Source organism: Poecilia mexicana, unplaced genomic scaffold, assembly GCF_051168715.1.
Source record: "Poecilia mexicana isolate PSO_F unplaced genomic scaffold, ASM5116871v1 scaffold_9, whole genome shotgun sequence".
In the NCBI taxonomy this organism is placed as follows: domain Eukaryota; kingdom Metazoa; phylum Chordata; class Actinopteri; order Cyprinodontiformes; family Poeciliidae; genus Poecilia; species Poecilia mexicana.
Window position 1 is genome coordinate 9,665,595 of NW_028263378.1, and position 18,299 is coordinate 9,683,893.

An 18,299-nucleotide genomic window follows, 5' to 3' on the forward strand; every position below is an offset into this window, starting at 1 on the left:
TTGTGATTAAATGAAGGCGATAGAAAACCAGGAATCTGTATTAACCAGAAAAAAGCAGATTGGATAATTTCTAGTAAGAACCTGAACTCTAATTTTAAAAAGGCAGGTGAATTTTGAAGCTTTCATACTAGATACTTACAGACATTAAGTGGTTAATCCTGTCAACCAATATTACATTTTTACATTAAACATTTAGTCTAATTTTAGGTTTAATTCACTGATCATTGGGAGCTTTTGCAGGCTTTTGTTTTTGTGTATTTAATCCCATCCACACAAACACATGGAGACCAGCTTCACCAACAAAACAAAGAGCTTTCTCACGGCAGCTGCTTTAACACATCTAATATCTATGAAGATCGATTAATCAGGTTTAAAAGTGTAAAGTGAAATGGACTGATCCGCTCAATGTGACTTGACGTGCGGACGCACACAGGCTCCTCAGCAACCGAAAGGTAAATAATGTAAACATCCATACGGTGTCGATTAGCGGTCAAAAGCCACCAACATCAATTCAGGGGATTCATTTCGCTCACAAGCGATGCAGTAAATCATAACATCTGGCAATAAATGTGTTGGTTTCATCACAAAACGACTGCGCACTCAGAAAAAATACACATATTTCACTGAATGATGTTTTAGCTGCCTGCGATGTTAGCATCAAGCTACCGGGCATCAAATGGATCAAAATAAGAAGATGTTGGGGGTTTATAGAGATCAAAATCACAACAATAAGACCACTAAATGCCTTTTAATATTCAGACACACAGAGCTAGGCGTCTCCTGTTGTTCAGTAATGCGGGGCAAACATGGGAAAGATGAAAGGAGATGCTAATGTTGGCTAACGCTGTACTCCTAATATGGCTGCCTGTGCCCCTTTAAATCAAATTGTCTGCCGTGATTAAACCTCCATCACTGGCGGTTCGGAGCGAAAAATGTGTCCGAAACAAGCGAAACCCGCCCGTGAGGAGGCGAGGGGACGGCTAACTACGGTGCAGATACGCCAAACACGCTTGTGGCTCCGGAGGAAGAGCAAAGGGGCAGCACAGATTTTGATGCCGAGCCGAAAGATGCGGGTAAAACAGAGAAATAAAGATGCAAATACCTTCAGCGTGTCCCATTCTAAACACATACACCAGCCTGCAACCGTTCCTCTTAATCTAAAGGAGGGGGGAACAAAATCAAAAAATAAAAAAAATATATTAATCCCGTAATGTTGACAAAGCTCAGGCCTTTCCTTTTTTAACGCAATTCTCAACAGAGGAGATGATGATGGGGGGCGGGGGGTGTAGTTACGCTATATGGTCGCTATCCAATCCCAAAGCCTGGCTCTTCGTCGGTGCTAAGACCCCAGCATTTAGTCGGAACCCTGTTGGAGAAAGACACGTCTAATTCTCGCCCCTCCTGCCTTCTTAATGCTCATCTCTAGCGTCCTCTTCCTTTAGTTTCACAAAAGCGCTCTGCAATATTGCTTTTAAGTCCCGCTTGGTTCAGGGTATGGCAGGCTGTTGCACCATATAATCAAATAGCACTCCTATCTCTACTTTATTTTTTACTGCTGCACGGAATTTGAAACTCGCATGTGTGAATGACGTCACATCAGTCAACTCAATTATTCCTGCGCTCCGTTTAGCACGGAATATGAAAGGCGGATGTGTGAGTGACGTCACACCAGTCAAGTAAAGTTGCAGAGTACCCAAATATTGTACTCACGTAAAAGTAACACTACTTTAACGTATTTTTTAAAACTCGAGTAAAAGTAAAATGTAGCCATCCAAGAAATTGCTCAAGTATTTGGTGAAAAGTTTACTCAAGTTACGAGATCAAATGATCAAATATTACATCATCACATAGACCAAAATATAAAGTTAAGTGGAAACTTTGGAAATGACAATAAGTCAAATAAGTAATGAAAAATAACAAAATCAGACAAAAATATTTTTTCTCCAAATCAGTTTCTTCCAAGAAAAAACTTATGAAACTTTAACATAAACTGCAAGTGTGTGTCTGTGTCTTTGTTTTTCATTCAGTGGGTGGAAACAGAAATCTTACTCAAGTAAGAATATCAATACTTCTAAATAAAATTACTCAAGTAAAGGTATAAAATACAGCGTAGTAAAAGTAGTGTTTTTCAAATAAGTGACTCAGATAAATGTAATTGTGTAAATGTAACTAGTTGTACCAGTAGAGGCTTCAAAACATTCAGTGATCTCACTGAACATACAATTAAAAGAAGTCAAATAATTTATATTTCATTGTACCATATTTTTAAGTATCTAATAATATTAATCTCTGTTTTTTCTATAAAATATGCACAAAATTAGCTCATTCTGCTAATTTTTATCTAAGCTCTACACATGAATATTTATTTCAGCCAATCTGAAGTTGTAATTAATGTTCATTAGGCAGAGGTTGTTTTTTTATTTTATAATACAATAAAAACAGATTTTATTGTATCACAAAATTTCAGGTACAACATCGGGTATAAAAGTTCACAAATAACTTCTTAAAAGTGTTAAAAACAATATACATAAAAACACATTTAAAAAGTACCAAATAATATAATAATACACTGTACATGACAAATAAAAATGTTGGTATTTTTTATATGAGTTTGTTTATTTCTTCATGTGAATATATTCAGCCATAAATTAAATGACAGTAGATTAGATAAATATGTTTGTGTGTGTGTGTGTGTGTGTGTGTGTGTGTGTGTGTGTGTGTGTGTGTGTGTGTGAGAGAGAGAGAGAGAGAGAGAGAGAGTGTGTGTGTGTGTGTGTGTGTGGGTTGGTTAATCAATAACTTTTATTTGTGATCAGATGGTGTATCTTTTTGTAGACACTGAATATTATGTAATCAGTATTAAAAAGGCAGCATAGACTCGCTTTGTGGTTGTGATGTCAGTTTAATTCAGATCTTCTGTAAACTAAGTGATTAACTAAAGTTTATAGAGTCAAATAAGACACACGCCATAGTTACAACTTTTAAATCAGGAGGTTTCCATGCCAACTTGAGTCCAAAAATCAAAATGACTTCTGCAGTCAATTTTGTAGTAATAAAGGGTTTACCGTATCTTCCGCACCTAAAAACCTTCAATTTCCTCAAAAGCCGACAGTGCGCCTTATAATCCAGTGCACCTTATAGTGCGGAAAATATGGTAATTGCTTTTTTATGGATTGTATAACAAAGATGCTTCATAAAGGGAAGAACATAAAAACATCCATCCATCCATCCATCCATCCATCCATCCATCCAGTATGGATGGATGGATGGATGGATGGATGGATGGATGGATGGATGGATGGATGGATGGATGGATGGATGGATACAAATAGATGGCATAGCTACAAAAAAGAAATTAAAGCAGCAGTACTACTTTCCAAATAATATTTTTCCAACATTAAGCTTATGAAACCAATATTTATATCAACATTTAATGTATTTTGGTCAAAATATGCTTGCTCTTTATATTTTCTCCCAAGTAATTGTAATTGAGACTGTGTCTAGTTACTACCCACTTCTGCATTTAAGATCAGCTACTCTTTGTTAATCCCCAGAAAACTTGCTAAGCCTGGTGGTTGCAAACATTTTTTGAAAACTTAAATAAATAAGCAATGCTTAGCCTGGTGGGGGCACAAGTAAAGCCTGGTGGCCCGCCAGGCTTACAATACACTGAGGGAAACCCTGCCTGTTGGGGGAAATTACAGTTAACATAGCAGCCCAATAAATGGAAACAAAAGAAAACACACAAAAGAGAAAGATGTGCTGCAGTTCTATGTTTCTTTCCAGCGGTATGGTAATCTAATGATAAATATTTGTTTAATGAGCTTCACATTGTCATGAATTAAATTATTTTTATTTAATTGTTTATTCCTTCTAATTCCTCTACATTGTGTGGTACCCTATCAAGTTCTTACTTGTCATCACGGAGATGTTTGAAATTAATTCAGTGCTACTCACCCCAATTATAAATATGTGAAATTATGTTTCTCATAGCATAATTATGAGAAACATTATTTCTCATAATTATGTTTATAGAGATATATCTATAGAGATATAATTAATTGATATAAAACTGCTTTTGCAGTTGCTTTGTCTTCTACATAAATATCAGAAACCGTTTTAATTTGTGATATATTTAAAACCAAATTAGTATGATGACAACATAACAGATTTGGAAAGTCTACTGATGATTAAATGACACATTTGCTTGCCATAAAAATTCGGCACATTCGGGCGGAATGATGATGGGATGTGTGTTTTACTTGATTTGATCAACGCTTCACGAACAGAAAAACTCCGAGCACAGTAAAAGCAGAAGGCAGCAATAAAAATCTGCATAAACAGTTTTAAATGCAGATAAATTATAGTAGCACGTAACCTCGTAAATATACCTCTTACGTTTGCAACAGCGCCTCTGATTGGCTCTGTCCACGTCCTCGGCTGATCTGTAGCACAAAGGTCGTGAAATGCCAGACGTTTCACTCTGCAGCGGCCTTTTGGACCGAACTCCTCATTAATCATCTTCAGTTTTCTTTACCGGTCTTGTGGGGGCTAGATGAAATGGTTCATACCATAACACTTTGTTTATAAAGTGCTTTTAAAACAACAATGCTGATCAAAGTGCTGAATAATAAAACAAAACACATGAAATTTCCAGTGAAATGTCAAGTGGCAAACATTTTTGGCTAATTCCAGAAAGAAATACATTACATAAATCAATATTGGTTCAATATTTCTTTTAGACAAACGAAGCTTTATCTTTGACAACCCCGTAAAAAATGGGATTTTAATATTTTCTTTACATTATGATCCTCAAGAGTGAAACATCTACGATAATCCTAATTAGGGTTCAGTCAACATTCAGATTTTTTGGAAATCTCAGTGTCTTCAGTACTATCTATTAAGGACAGATGCTCAGAATTGCTATCTTCACATATCGCATTTGAATTAGTGATGAAATATCAGACACCCTTCAATTTATGTGGATACAGTTTGCACGTTTTAGTTAAAAAAAAGCCTTAGTGAGTAAGTACTCTTTTTTAAATAGACGTTCTTCGTTAGCTCAGCACCACAAACATTTGCGCATGCTCAACGTGATTTTTATGTGCAGCCGCCTGGGGAGGCTGCTGCTCACAATGCTCTGAAGCAGAAACTCGACGCTCACGCAGACGATTTAAAGCATAAACCCAAAGTAAATGGGTTTATCACTATACCAGACGTTTCTTTCGCGAATTCCGTTCACATCTCCAGTCTGTTTTGGATGGATAATATCGTCCACGTCTCACCGAGAAGCCTTACGACGCCCCGTCAGCAGCGGTAGCCATAGCTTGATCGCTGACGCTGGAGGTTAGTAGACTCCATTTCAGCTGACAAATAGCTGTAGCAACGGTCTGCTAATGCTAAGCTAAGGAGCTGCACATCAATCTGGGGTGCACTTTTCGGCACAACACCCCTGGCAGCCATGATAAACGGCATATGTATGTATGTATGTTAGCATATTAAAATGGTTTTATATAACTTTCCTCCTATTTAAATTGTAATCTACGCTATTTTTGATGGTTATTTTACTAATTCGCGACAACAAATGGTTTTAAAGCGCTTCCCATGATGAACCGGTGTATTTTTTACGGCACAGCACCGGTTAGTTTAGCGAATGGCGTGATTCTGTATTATCCTTCTTTGTTTGCTGACAGGTTTTACTTTTTAAAACCTGAAAAGTATGTAGGAACGTCAGTGGAAAATTCCCAAAATGTTGCAGACTTTCCGCGGAGCGTCATGTCGAAAGTTTTACTGTTTAGCAAATAAACAGCTCTGGAAATACGCACTTTCATTATTTGTATTTACTTTTCTTACATTGAATAAATACAATAAGATGCATGTGTCAGATGGGTATTTAATAACGAGGTAGACATCTGTTATGTAATGATATGTAAACCTATAATCGTTTTGCTTTTAGTCATGCTTGCCAAACTTATTTTTGCAATTAGTTGTATTACCAAACTGTCAAAGTGATTGATTGGAGATTACTACTGTTTTCTTGTGGAGCTTAATTCTCAGATGATGCATGAACTGTAACCTGACCCCTGCATGCTCTCTGTCTCCATGTGAACCTGGACAGAACAGCGTGATCTGACTCTGCAATGGCAGTCTTTAGTCACCAGGTGCTCCTGGCAGTCACCAGATCAAGGTAAACGGACTCCTAAGACTTCCCTGTGCTTTGTAAACTGTGACCGAGGCATTGGAGAGATTAGGGGCTATCACCAGGGTAAACAGTGACAAACAACTGGGAGTAGTCTGTACGGAGTCAGCGGAGCGAAGTGTGGGTTCTGAAGAAAAGCATTCACTTTCATGCAGAAGAGATTCTCATTGTGTAAGATTACAGAATATGATGATCTGGTCCTTTTCAGATATGAGATTAGTGTACAGAGAAAGGTCGCTAAAAGTTGACAAAATTTAAAGTAAGACTTTTTTTTCTTGCTTCCTGTTTTAAAAAAGAAATTACAAGTGGCAGAAAATATTTTTAAAGAGTTCCTTTTATTTCCATCCTGTGAGTTGTACTATCAGGTCGAGGCTACAATAATTTTTAATTATGAGTATATAGTCAGAATATTAGCAGAATAAAGATGCAATTTTACCAAAAGAGTATCTTTAAAATTATGGGAAAAAAGTTATTTCTTTGTAATGGACTCAGTAATTTGCATGATCATTTCAAAGTCCTCTTTCTGATAATTATTTGATGCTGGTGTGTTAAAGAATTAAGTATTTATTTATCTGTAAAACCAATATGGTGCAATGTTGGAAAAAAAATCAGATTTTACAAAAATTCAGTTTTGAAAAACTAATTAAGATTGATTTATCAGCAATTTAAAATGACAGTTTGCTTTTGTGTTCTTGACTCCATCAGTTCTCCCCTTTTGCCAATTTCTTATAAATAAATTAAATTGTAATTTACTGAAATGTTTATGACGCCATATTTTCATCTTTAAATTTTCTAAAATACTACAGATTAGGAACCTCATTGAAACCATATAACTCTATTTTTATTATTTTTATTTGATAAGGGCAGACAGAAGAAGCAGATCAGGACAACCTATTGCTGCATCACAATGTTTTTAGCTTCAGCTAGATAATTTGCGACACCTGTCCCTAGAAGAACCTTTAACAGTTGGTTTGAAGGAAAAGATCAACAGTAAATATAATAAAAAGATTAAAAAAAGACATATATGAAACAATATAGTTAAAACTATTAAGTCAAAACATTTGTAATATTTAAAAAGCGAGTTCAGTTTTGGTACATCTTTATCCAGTTCTTAAGGCTTGAGGTTAATTATTTTAATGTCAAATATGGTCTTAAAAAGTATATCCATTAGTATTAATAAAATCTAAAGTCTTAAAACTTTAACTTACCAAGTCATCATTGTTGTTTGATCAGATATATTTTCTCAGGAAGCATGAATGTGTCTCTTATGAAAGTATCTGACTGTACAGGTTGGAATTATAATTAAACGAAGAGGCATAGTTGAGTTGAACAAAGGCATTTTTTCACTGTTGAAACCATAGATCACTTCCGAGACAGAATAAGTGTTTCCTAGAAAGAGGTGAAGAGGAGTGGCTCAACATGTGGAGAGATGATTCACCAAAACTTCTTAAAATTATAAATATTTATTTATAGGCACTGGAACCTGCTCTACCTTATCTGTTTCCTCTAAAAACAAGATTTCTTTATCTAGAAAAATGGCTTCAGTTTTCAGTTCTTATGTTTGTCTAAATCTTCTTCATGTCCTGCTGCTTCTGCTGCCCGGGTTTGTTTATTCCTGACTGCCAGATGGTTTTTCTGTTCTGCACAAAGACGAGCGGCTCGTTTTTCCTTCTTGGCAAATCATTAATGCTGCAGAGAAAGTCGAGGAACATTGAGGCTCAGAGATACTCGACGTTCAGACAGAAAGTTAATGATTAGCCCAGACCAAGTTTCTGAGTTCACACAAAATTAAGACACACTTTTAGATAAATACATGAGTTTTATGTTTCACTGCATCAAGCTGTAATAAGGCAAAGTGTTAGGATAATTTTGTATTATAATTTATAATAATCAATCGATAATTTCCTTTTACATGATTTTTATTTCTCTCTTTATTTGCCAAAGACTGGAACAAACAATGAGAATTATTTATTTTATGCATGCATGTATGAAAAATATATTTTATAAGAAAGCAGGTTTCTACAAGATTTTTCTTCTTACTGCTCCATTTTCACTCATGTAGAGTAAAAGTTATAAGATAATATTTGTACATTATCAGAATTGGGCAGCAACTAGTTACATTTACTCAATTACTTTTACTTGGGTAACTTTTTTGGGGAAACAAAACTATTAGGAATATTTTTACTCTGCTGTGGTTTTTATTTTTACTTTAGTAATTTTATTCTGAAGTATTTCTACTCTTTAGTAAAATTGCTGATGATGTAATGTTTAAATATTAAATGATTCATCATTTGATCAGTTACTCAGTACTTTTTATCATAAATTCTTGGACGGCTACTTTTTACTTCTACTTTAGTAAAAATGTGCTGAAGTAGTTCTACTCTTACTTGAATACAAGTATTGGGTATACTTTAGTTTATTGATGAAATTTGCTAAATTGAATAAGCTTATTGATTGACCTTTAGATAACTGATCATTGACTCATGTTCTTTCCTCGTCAGAGGGTCGTATTTGTTGTCCAAGAGGCACAGCTGCTCCTCTCTGTCCTCCAGAGCGTACCTGCGCGTAGACGCCCCCCGCCACGCCTCGTCTTCGTTTCCTCCCAGACACTCCCGCTACGGCCACCATCACTGCGCCCGCGCCCACTCCCTCAGCCGCGGCGATGGCTCCGTCCTGCTCGCCCGGGCACTGCACAGCTCCGCCGTTTGGCTCCAGGATGTGAAGCAGGACGACACCAAAGCGTCTCCAGCGGCTCCTCAGGACGGGGAGAAAAACGACTCTGCTGCTGCTGCCGTGGTAACGGACTCTCAGCGGCCGTCGGCTCCAACGGCCGCTGCAGCAGCTGCAGCAGCTGTTCCTCCAGCCCAGGAGAAGGCGATGGTGAAAAAGTCTCTGTATCAGAGGATTCTTGACGAGTTGAAGCATTACTACAACGGCTTCAGGTTACTGGGAATTGACACGAAGATTGCTGGGCGGACGGTGTGGAGTCTGCTGCACGGACAGGTGCTGACGCGCAGGGAGAGGCGGAGGGTGAGTCGATGCATCCACTTTATCATCGATCACTGATCTGATTTCAATCTCTGGATATCAGCTGATCATCTTCATCTACTCAAACCAACATCGTCAATAAAATCACTAGTTTCTCCCCAAAAACAAACATTTTCAAAAGAAAATCTTAAGAATATATATATATTTTTTGTGTATTTAAAATCTGTAAACGTCTGTCATTTGTAATATAATTTAGGAGAATAAACCCTGGTAAATCTCTTACAAAATTTGATTTATTTTGTAAGAGGGAAGCCCTGTGTTGTGTGTCGTACATGCAGACGCGATGCTGAGCTCCCGTCAGCAGAGCTGCGGGTCAGACGCGTCGCTGTTTAGTGACGTCGTCGTCTTGTTTGTGTTTGCAGCTGATGAGGACCTGCGCCGACCTCTTCCGCCTCGTTCCCTTCATGGTGTTCATCATCGTTCCTTTCATGGAGTTCCTGCTTCCTGTCTTCCTCAAGCTGTTTCCAGAAATGCTGCCGTCGACGTTTGAGACAGAGTCTAAAAAGGTTCGTGTTTCTGTACGCCCTTTGACCTCGGCGACCTTTCCACGGCTTGTTGTGATTATGTAACTTATCAGTCGTCTCAGTTTGACGGAAAACATTTTAGACGTGTTGGTGAAATGTTCATCCTGACTGCAGAGGCTTTTATGCAAGTTTCATTTAAAGAAAAATACTTGGTATATTTTATTTTCCAGCTTTTTAAAAATATTTAATGCAGCTTATATTTACTAAACCTCTTTACCTGCAGCAGAAAAAGATTAAGCAATAGCAGCACTATTAATGTTTCTGTTTTATTTTTTGGTTTAATTGGAAAAGAGGCATATTAGTTAAACAATAATGTTATTCTTTTGTTACAGAGTAATATAAATAATAGTCTAATAGTGCAAGTTCACCCTTTCATTAAGAAGAAACTTTAATCTTGTAAAGAAAACTAGAAAACATTTTAAATATCCAAAATAAACAAAAAACAATAAAATAAAACTGAAATAAAAACCACACACAACCAAAACCATAAATTAAATAGAATATTTAATGTAAATTATTGAGCCTATTTTAATGTTTTATTAATTAATTGCATTGGATTTTATTTAGGTCATCAGAGTAAAGAGGGGTTGAATACTCACCTGTCTTTTTATTAAAAAACATTTATCAACTTTGTTGATCTTTAGCATAAAATCCCAACAAAGTAACTTTTTCATTTTGTTTTAATGTAATAAGATGTGAAAAGTTCAAACATTTTGCAGGATGTTGGTTTATAAAACCAAATGTCTGGCTGTAGTGTCTGAAAGCATTTAGTTTCACTGAATGAAACATTTTTAAGTTGCAACAGTTTTTTTAACACTGCAAACCCGCCCTCGCCCCTCCAAAAAAATAGTTTATTTAAAGAATAACAACATTGTCATGTATGTAGCGCTGTACACAGTATCAGCTACACTGTTAAATTAATTAAAAATAACTCTCTGGAGTTTGTTTGTATTGTAGTAAATGCTTTTGTTTCTGCAGGAGGAGAAGCAGAAAAAGGGTTTGGCTGCAAAGCTGGAGCTGGCCAAGTTCCTCCAGGAAACCATCGCTGAAATGGCCCGAAGGAACAAAGCTAAAGCCCAGATCGAGGAGGAGACCCAGAGATTCTCCAAATACGTTCAAAAGGTGAAACACGCCAACTTCAGCCACATTTTTAAACTTTTATCACAGCTGAATAAACTATTACATCATGAGAATTGGATCTATAGTTGATTTAGGATTCTAATGAATATATTCCTCCTAAAGTTTCATCCTTCCTCGTTAACAAGAGGAATGTCGTGTCTTTTTATTGCTAAGCTCTAAAAGCACTCCACACCAACGCAATGCAAGATGATGAAGAGTTACACCATGTTTAGGATCTATCTGCTTGTTTCTAATCCCAACAGGAGAAGTTTATGGGTTCTGGAGGGCATGTGGAAATATGGCAAGCCCAAAGCTCATATAATACAGAGCTTATGCCAAGCAGTTTGTGTATTTATTCAATATTCATTCCACATGACTCCACTTGACATTTAATGCCACCAGCAGGATCAATCCTGCTGAGGTGACATCAGGCTGCAAAAACTTTTTATGTCGGGAAAGAATTTAAAATAAATAAATAAATGAAACTCAACAAATAAAGTAGCTTGTTGTTTTATTATTATTATTATTGGAAAGGGATGTTATTCAGTCCAAAACTTAAAAAGGATTTTGCCTATTTGCTATGTTAAAATAACTCAAATTCAAAACACTTTCATATAAAAAAAAGTTTTATAAATTAAATAAAAGTTGATTTCGTTCCATCAAATTTGGATTTCTGGTTAAATTTAGCTCTACTTATAACAGTTTGACTTTAAAAAGGTGAATATTTTGCTGAAAGTACCATTTTCCATTGTGAGAAAATTACATCTCTAATAATTTTACCCTAATTAAAAATGAAAAATTCATTAAAACAAATTTGTAGTGTTCTTGAACTCCAGTTGTGGGGCCACAAAATCATCAATCCAAGGGCTACAAATGGCCCCCGTGCCGCACTTTGAGCTCCCCTAAATAAATTACATAGCTTATTTAGTTTGACATGTTTATATCTAAACGATATAACCTGATATTTTTACTCCCTTCATGAACTAAAGAGGTATTTGTGTGTTTGTAGCTTAAATATTAAACTTCCTGTCTTAGGTTCGGGGAACGGGCGAGCAGCCGTCCACCAAGGAGATCGTCCGCTTCTCAAAGCTGTTTGAAGACGAGCTGACCCTGGAGCACCTGGAGCGCCCCCAGCTGGTGGCTCTGTGCAAACTGCTGGAGCTGCAGCCCATCGGCACCAACAACCTGCTGCGCTTTCAGCTGATGATGAAACTGAGAGCCATCAAGTCAGACGACGAGGTGAGACGAAACACCTCAGGATTATTTATCAGAGCAGGACAACAGGGTCAGGCTGGAAATCCTGGAAAATCCTCGAATTTCATTTAAGTGATTTCAAGGTTTGGAAAGTACTGATATTCAAGGTACAGAGGTTTGGAATAAAGTGCAATCCAACATTTGATTAAGAGCTGAAATTTGGAAACCGTTCATTTGAAACCAGATATTTTCATACATCTTATAAAGACAGTTTTTTTTCTGTCTGTCTGAAGTTAAATCAGATTAAGCTTTTATTGTTTCAGGTCAGATACAATTAACAAAATTATTTATATTTGCTAAATGCCAGGAAACATGGTGAGATTTTATCTTTTTGGGGATTTTCTGTGTGACTTTTTGATATCTCGTGTTTAATTTGAGCAGGAAGCTCATTTGAATTTTGAATATCTGTGATTCCTGATGTCTCCATGACTTATAGATCATCTTATGTTTCATATATTAAACAATTTATTATTGTTTTTGTTAAATTGTTTTTTTGTTCTCAGACCAGTCAGTTTGTAAAAGGTGTGACATTCAAAACATTAAACTTTTATACTTTAGTTGACTTTGTATCTGAAGTACAATGCAGAATATGATCACAAGACATTAGCATCTGTCACAATAATCAATTAATTATATGATAAATTTAAATGATTAGAATAATTCCCATTCTGATTATTAATAATTTTTCAAATGGAAAATTTGTTTACAGATTAATTTTATTTCTGCATTTGGTTTGTGTGAAAATGTTTAAAGCCTGGGAAAGGCGTCGTTCTGCCATGTTTAATGTTTTGCATATTTTAGACAGTTCAACACTCTTTGTGTGAAGTTGAATGAAAATAACAACAGAATCGAAAACTACAGGGATTTTGCAGCTTTAGGGATTCAAACTGTTTCTAAACATTTTTAAAACCTTTCAAGACTGGAAATCAGTTAAAATTGTGTGAAAATCTTTTGTAAATTCGGTTTCCTCTCGTTCTCAGATGATCTCTGCGGAGGGTGTGGCGGCCATGAGCGTGTCGGAGCTGCAGGCGGCGTGTCGCAGTCGTGGGATGCGTTCTCTGGGTCTGACCAGCGATCAGCTCCGCCAGCAGCTGCAGCAGGTAGCAGCGCTCGCACGTCGTAATCTGAGAAACGGTTCTGTGTTTCTGACGAATGTTTTCCGTCGCTCAGTGGCTCGACCTCCACCTGAAGGAGAACGTTCCTCCGTCGCTGCTGCTGCTCTCCAGAGCCATGTACCTGACCGACCTCCAGCCAAAGCCGCCCGTCATCCCGCCGGTTCCCAAGCTAGAGGTGAGACAATTTAGTGTTTACTAAATTAGTCTATGACTATTCCAATAATCGATTCGTCTCAATTAATCGTTTCAGTCCTAATTTTACCGTAGCTGGTAGAAATGTTTCTGGTGGTTTGTGTTTTCTGCAGGTTTCAGAACATTTGATCTTCTTTTCTGTTCTACATAAAAAGAGATGACATGACGTCGCTGATTGTTGAATAATTTTCTTTTAAATTTACCGACCTTAAGATTTAAATCTTTCTTAGGAAGAAAGATTTAAATCTTTTAAATTTCTGAGTGATAAAAATTAAACTGCAGTTTCTCTGAGATGTTTTGGCCTCATCAGATTTTTTTGTTTTTGTTTTGCAGAAAGCTGCTTCTTCTCCTGCAGCAAACCCAGCCGCTATCGAGTCGGAGCGACTGGCAGACCCGGCCGTCATCATTAAAGACAGACCGGTCAGCAGCTCTTAAAAATAATAAAATTATAATTTAATCTGTGTTAGAAGAGACGGTGGAGTTTAGGCCATAAGGAGGATTTTGATTTTCTAACTGGAGTCGGTTTGATTGAAACGTCAGATTAAATCTTTCTGTTTTGAGCCGAATTTATTTCCAGCTTCCTCAAAATAATTCAACATTTAACCAAAAATGGGCCATTTTACTTTAATGCAGGAACAAATTTTTAGATAAATCTCATTTTAATTTGTAAGCCAGAAAAAGGAAACTCTAAGCTTTTAAATTTGATTTGAGTCTGATACATTTAAACACCTTAATGACTATTTAACCGTCTTTCGCACAACAAGTCTTAACTTGTTGCCATGACGAGTATTAATTTATTTATTTTTTCCATTTTTTCCTAAAACTTCTTTTATGTTTCTGTAAACTAAATGAAATCTTCAAAACTGTTACAATATGACTTTTCAGTGTCTGTTTCCTTCACTGGTAACTAAAAGGAAACATTTTTAACCTGTTTTGTGATTTTAATGATTTATTTATCATGTGATTTTCACAAAGTCGGCCTCAGATGAGACAAAGCTTATATGGAACATAAAAACACAAAATATCAATTTAAAACTCCATTAAAATAAAAATGTCCATACTTGCGTAAGAAGAAGAATTTGATAGAAATAATTTGACCTTGTTGACGTCGTCTTTACATTTTGCTCCTGATTTGCTGCAGGTGGAGGAGCTGCAGGACAAAGCCCCCGTGGTTCTGGACAAACCATTAACTCCTGCTGAGGTTCTTCAGGTCAGACCAGTGTTGCATATCTTTATTTTAAAGGGACCAATTACGCAAAATTCACATGTTTTTTCATGTTTTTATATTTACATTTGGGTCTCAGCTGCTTCTAAAAACACACAGCTGGTTTTTGGCAACAAGTTGTTTTTTTTTTTTTTTGGTGTCTGGAAAATTTACCATTTCAAAAACGTCTAGAATGTAACTCTACAAATCAGCAGGCTCTGCACTGTTACCTAGCAACCCCAGCAAATCCCAGCCCGTTACCGAGCAACCAAAGCTGAGCTCCAGCATGTTTGGTCAGCTGGTTTTAACGCTGTATGTGCTGAAGAAGACAAATGTTTTGTTGTTGACTTTTCACTCAGAAACTACTTGTCGCATTCTTGTTGGTTGTGCAGGAGGCTCTACTAATGCTTTTCAAAGATGTCTAGTTGTATTCAGAGAGGAGCTTAAAGTGGGCAGAAATGACCAGACTAAAATCTGATTGTCTCAGAATGAATTAGTGCCATAAATGTAATGAATATGTTTTATATCAACATCATGTCTCCTTTAGAGGGAGTTTATTTTACTGTCTATTAATTAATTAGCTATTAATCCATTGTGGGATTAATAATTCTGTTCTAAATGCCTGGCCCAACTCTAACCCACTTCTTTGGCAGCTCACTTTAACTTTCTGATGGTTTTCAATCCATTTTATTTATTTTTTATGTTGTTAATTGATTCTGGAAACCAGCCTCAAGCAGAAACGAACTGATCTGAAGCTGAAAGTCTGAAACTTTATTGAATAACTTTATTTTTTCAGGCTAAAGCGGCGACAGACGTGTCCCAGAAGAGCAAGATGAGCGCCAACGGCGTGTGAAGAGGAGCAGCTCTGATGAAGCTGGAGAACCCGGCATCCATGTCTGTACATTTCTGGACCTGTCTGGACCCTGATCCGGGACAATCTGGACCCTGATTGTTGCTTCGCCGCTGTGTTTGCCCTTTTGACCCCTGCTAACGCCGTCGTTGACCTCATATCTGGGCGAGCCATTCAGACCCGTCTCTGTCGTTCTTTAGCTCTGGAATCCCGTTTCCGTTCCTCCTCTGAGTGTAAATTTGTAAATATTGTGTATATTTTCCTCCTGCACCACAGAAGCAGCAGCTCTGTACAGTTTGCTATGCAAAGCCCAGCACTTTGTCTCCTATCAGGTCGGTTTTATTTGCTGATGGTTTTAAAATCTCCCCAGAGAAACTTTGCTGAACCCACATTCAGTTTTCTGTTCTTATCGTCCAAAATGAAGATCATATTAATTATTAAATTGCACCCAGAATGTCGGATGTTTCTGCATTGGGGGGGAAACACAGTTTGTGTGAATCAGCAAATGAAGACTTGGAGTTTCACTCCTGAATATTTGACTGTTTGGTTTCAGTCTTTATTCGTAAACCACTGAAAGGACAATCTGTACAAACACGTGCAGATAAATATATAAATATAAATATATTTTTTGCATACTTGTTGTATGTTTTGTGTTTTGAACACTAGAATGACGACCTGTCCTAAACGTAAAAAGAGAATATTCTATATGTTGTTCATATCTCTGTGCTGGAGGGAATAGTTTTATTTTGGCAGTAAGAGGTAAATTTATTGTGTACAGATGGATTTTTCCTCCTTCAGTCATTAGTATTTTTTTTCATTTTGACGCCCATCATTGTCCTGAAATTAATGCGTAATAATCACAGTCTGTTCGTTTATCCTAGAAATTGAAACAGTTTTTGTGCCGAAGGCTTAAAGCTGTTTGGTCCCAGGGTGACTGTAGGGCTTATAAATGCAATCTGATGGTTTTATTTTCTTTTTACCACTTCTAATCGTAATCCTGTTCCCCCCCCCCCCCCATTGTTATATAGAAGAAACTGCAGAAAATATTTTCAAAAAGTGGTTTTTACATCAATCATCCATTTGGAGTTGAACAACGACGCTTTAGGCTCCGGCTACAGGAATATTTAATTATGAGAATAAAGTCAGAATATTAGCAAAATAAAGACGCATTTTTCTTTAAACTCTTTAAAACATTTATTTTTATTAAGATCCGATGTGATCACCTCGGTTCACACGGTTTATTTTTTTTAGTTGTTTGCACTGATGATAATCTGATGCTGATGTTTAAAAGATTATAAAACTTAAAACTTCACAAGAAGCTCAACATTCCTCATTAAAATGTTTTCATGTTAGAGTTCTTATAAAATTACGACTTTATTCTTGTAATTTAAAATAATCCTAGCCCTAATATTTTGTCGTACAGTTGATCTGAATTCAAATAAATAGAAGCTGTGAAACAAGATGAGATGGCTGCCTTGGGATCTATGGAAACCCATTAGTGGAAAAAAAAATTGATTAATTGATAAAATTTATTGATCGCCCAGCCCTAGATAATCCATATGAATCCCTGCTGTTTTAATTGGTTTTGATATTGATGAAGTTTTTTTTTTTAACTTTGTAAAACATGGAAAAAGCATTAACATACGTAGCTGCTTTGCTGTGTGTTCGCTCTGCTGCCAGATTTAAAACCCAACATTTCCCCTCTGAACAGTGACTTAATCTCTGGATCTCCCACTCAGGTGGGATTATGAGAAGAGCAGCTCCAGGTTGTTTAACGATGTAGAGAGAGAACGAAGCTAAAGCAGCAACTCGGCCAGGTTTGATGTTGAACCAAACCTGCAGCGTTTCTCTTTCTCGATGCGTTTTTCTCCTCGTCGCTTTATTTCTGTTTTTTGCATCATGCCATCATCTGTCTGGAAACTGTTGGCTCAGAAATTAAACTGTGGCCCAGATTATCTGACATCAATCTCCCAAAATGACAACGAAACAGAATCCATGAAATTAAAGAAATGATACAACCCTTTACAACGCTTTGCTTCATTTATTTACTCAACTTTATTGGAGCTTCTCACCATCTAATTATTTTTTATTTTTGTTTTCATTCACTCAATAATGTAAAAACAAACCATTAATGAAAAGAATCAGAATAAACGCATCTAAAAAATAATTCATGATTTTACTGTAGATAAAACAAAATATTGCTGTTTATGATTTGTTAATGCAAAATTAAAATAAAAAATAAAAGTAAAAAATTTGCAACTAATTTACTAATTTTCCATATTTTTTCTCACATTCAGGTTTTCAATATTAGAACAGGACAAATAAAATGAATTTTATTACAGAAATGTCAACATTCATAAGAGTGTCTGCTGCACTCGAAGCTTGGTCATGAATTTCCACCTGTTTTTCTTCCACTCAACTTTCCATTAATTTGCTAAGAACCAGCATTCTTTGCCAGTAAACATTTGTTCCTCACCTTCACCTCCTCAGCTTGTGGAGGATTTAAATTATTTATTGGCTGTTATTGTGAAGCATAACGCAGTGTTTCTACAGCAGAAATTGGTTTTATGTAATATTTATAATTTTTCAGAACAGCAAAGGTTTCTGTTATAATTAGCTGTAAGTATAAGAAATAAAACCTTGAAATGTGAAATGAAACTGCACAGTTTAAGGGTTTCACATTTTGAATTTACAAATTTACGTTACTGATCACGATAGTGACTTATTTAATTGTGTTTTTATAAATATATTTACCGGTCCGTTTTTATTTATATTGTGGATGAAAACTTTGTGA

The 18,299-nt window shown here is 36.3% G+C and overlaps 2 protein-coding genes across 4 annotated transcripts in view; one reads left to right on the top strand and one right to left on the bottom strand.

Moving 5' to 3' along the window:
- The window catches only part of nsd3 (nuclear receptor binding SET domain protein 3), a 38,204-nt gene extending 36,674 nt beyond the window's left edge, over window positions 1-1,530 (bottom strand). Inside the window, exons 1-2 of the mRNA XM_088008745.1 lie at window positions 1,294-1,530; window positions 1,103-1,157 (exon numbers count right to left, since the gene is read on the bottom strand). The gene's annotated coding sequence lies outside the window, so the exon portion shown is untranslated. The remainder of the gene's footprint in view (window positions 1-1,102; window positions 1,158-1,293) is intronic.
- Window positions 1,531-5,093: 3,563 nt separating this feature from the next.
- Window positions 5,094-17,533, top strand: letm2 (leucine zipper-EF-hand containing transmembrane protein 2). 3 transcript variants are annotated; one of them, XM_088008747.1, is made up of 11 exons: window positions 5,094-5,346; window positions 6,124-6,187; window positions 8,701-9,229; window positions 9,610-9,753; window positions 10,750-10,893; window positions 11,926-12,129; window positions 13,125-13,244; window positions 13,315-13,434; window positions 13,785-13,871; window positions 14,593-14,661; window positions 15,452-17,533. In XM_088008747.1, exons 2-11 carry the CDS (start codon window positions 6,141-6,143, stop codon window positions 15,506-15,508), a joined length of 1,521 nt encoding a protein of 506 aa, XP_087864873.1. In that variant the 5' UTR covers window positions 5,094-5,346; window positions 6,124-6,140; the 3' UTR covers window positions 15,509-17,533. The 3 variants fall into 3 exon arrangements, with proteins under 3 accessions (XP_087864873.1, XP_014823087.2, XP_087864872.1); XM_014967601.2 differs by having other exon boundaries at window positions 5,095-5,346; window positions 6,119-6,187; XM_088008746.1 differs by lacking the exon at window positions 5,094-5,346 and adding an exon at window positions 5,361-5,477 and having other exon boundaries at window positions 6,119-6,187.
- Window positions 17,534-18,299: the final 766 nt, after the last annotated feature.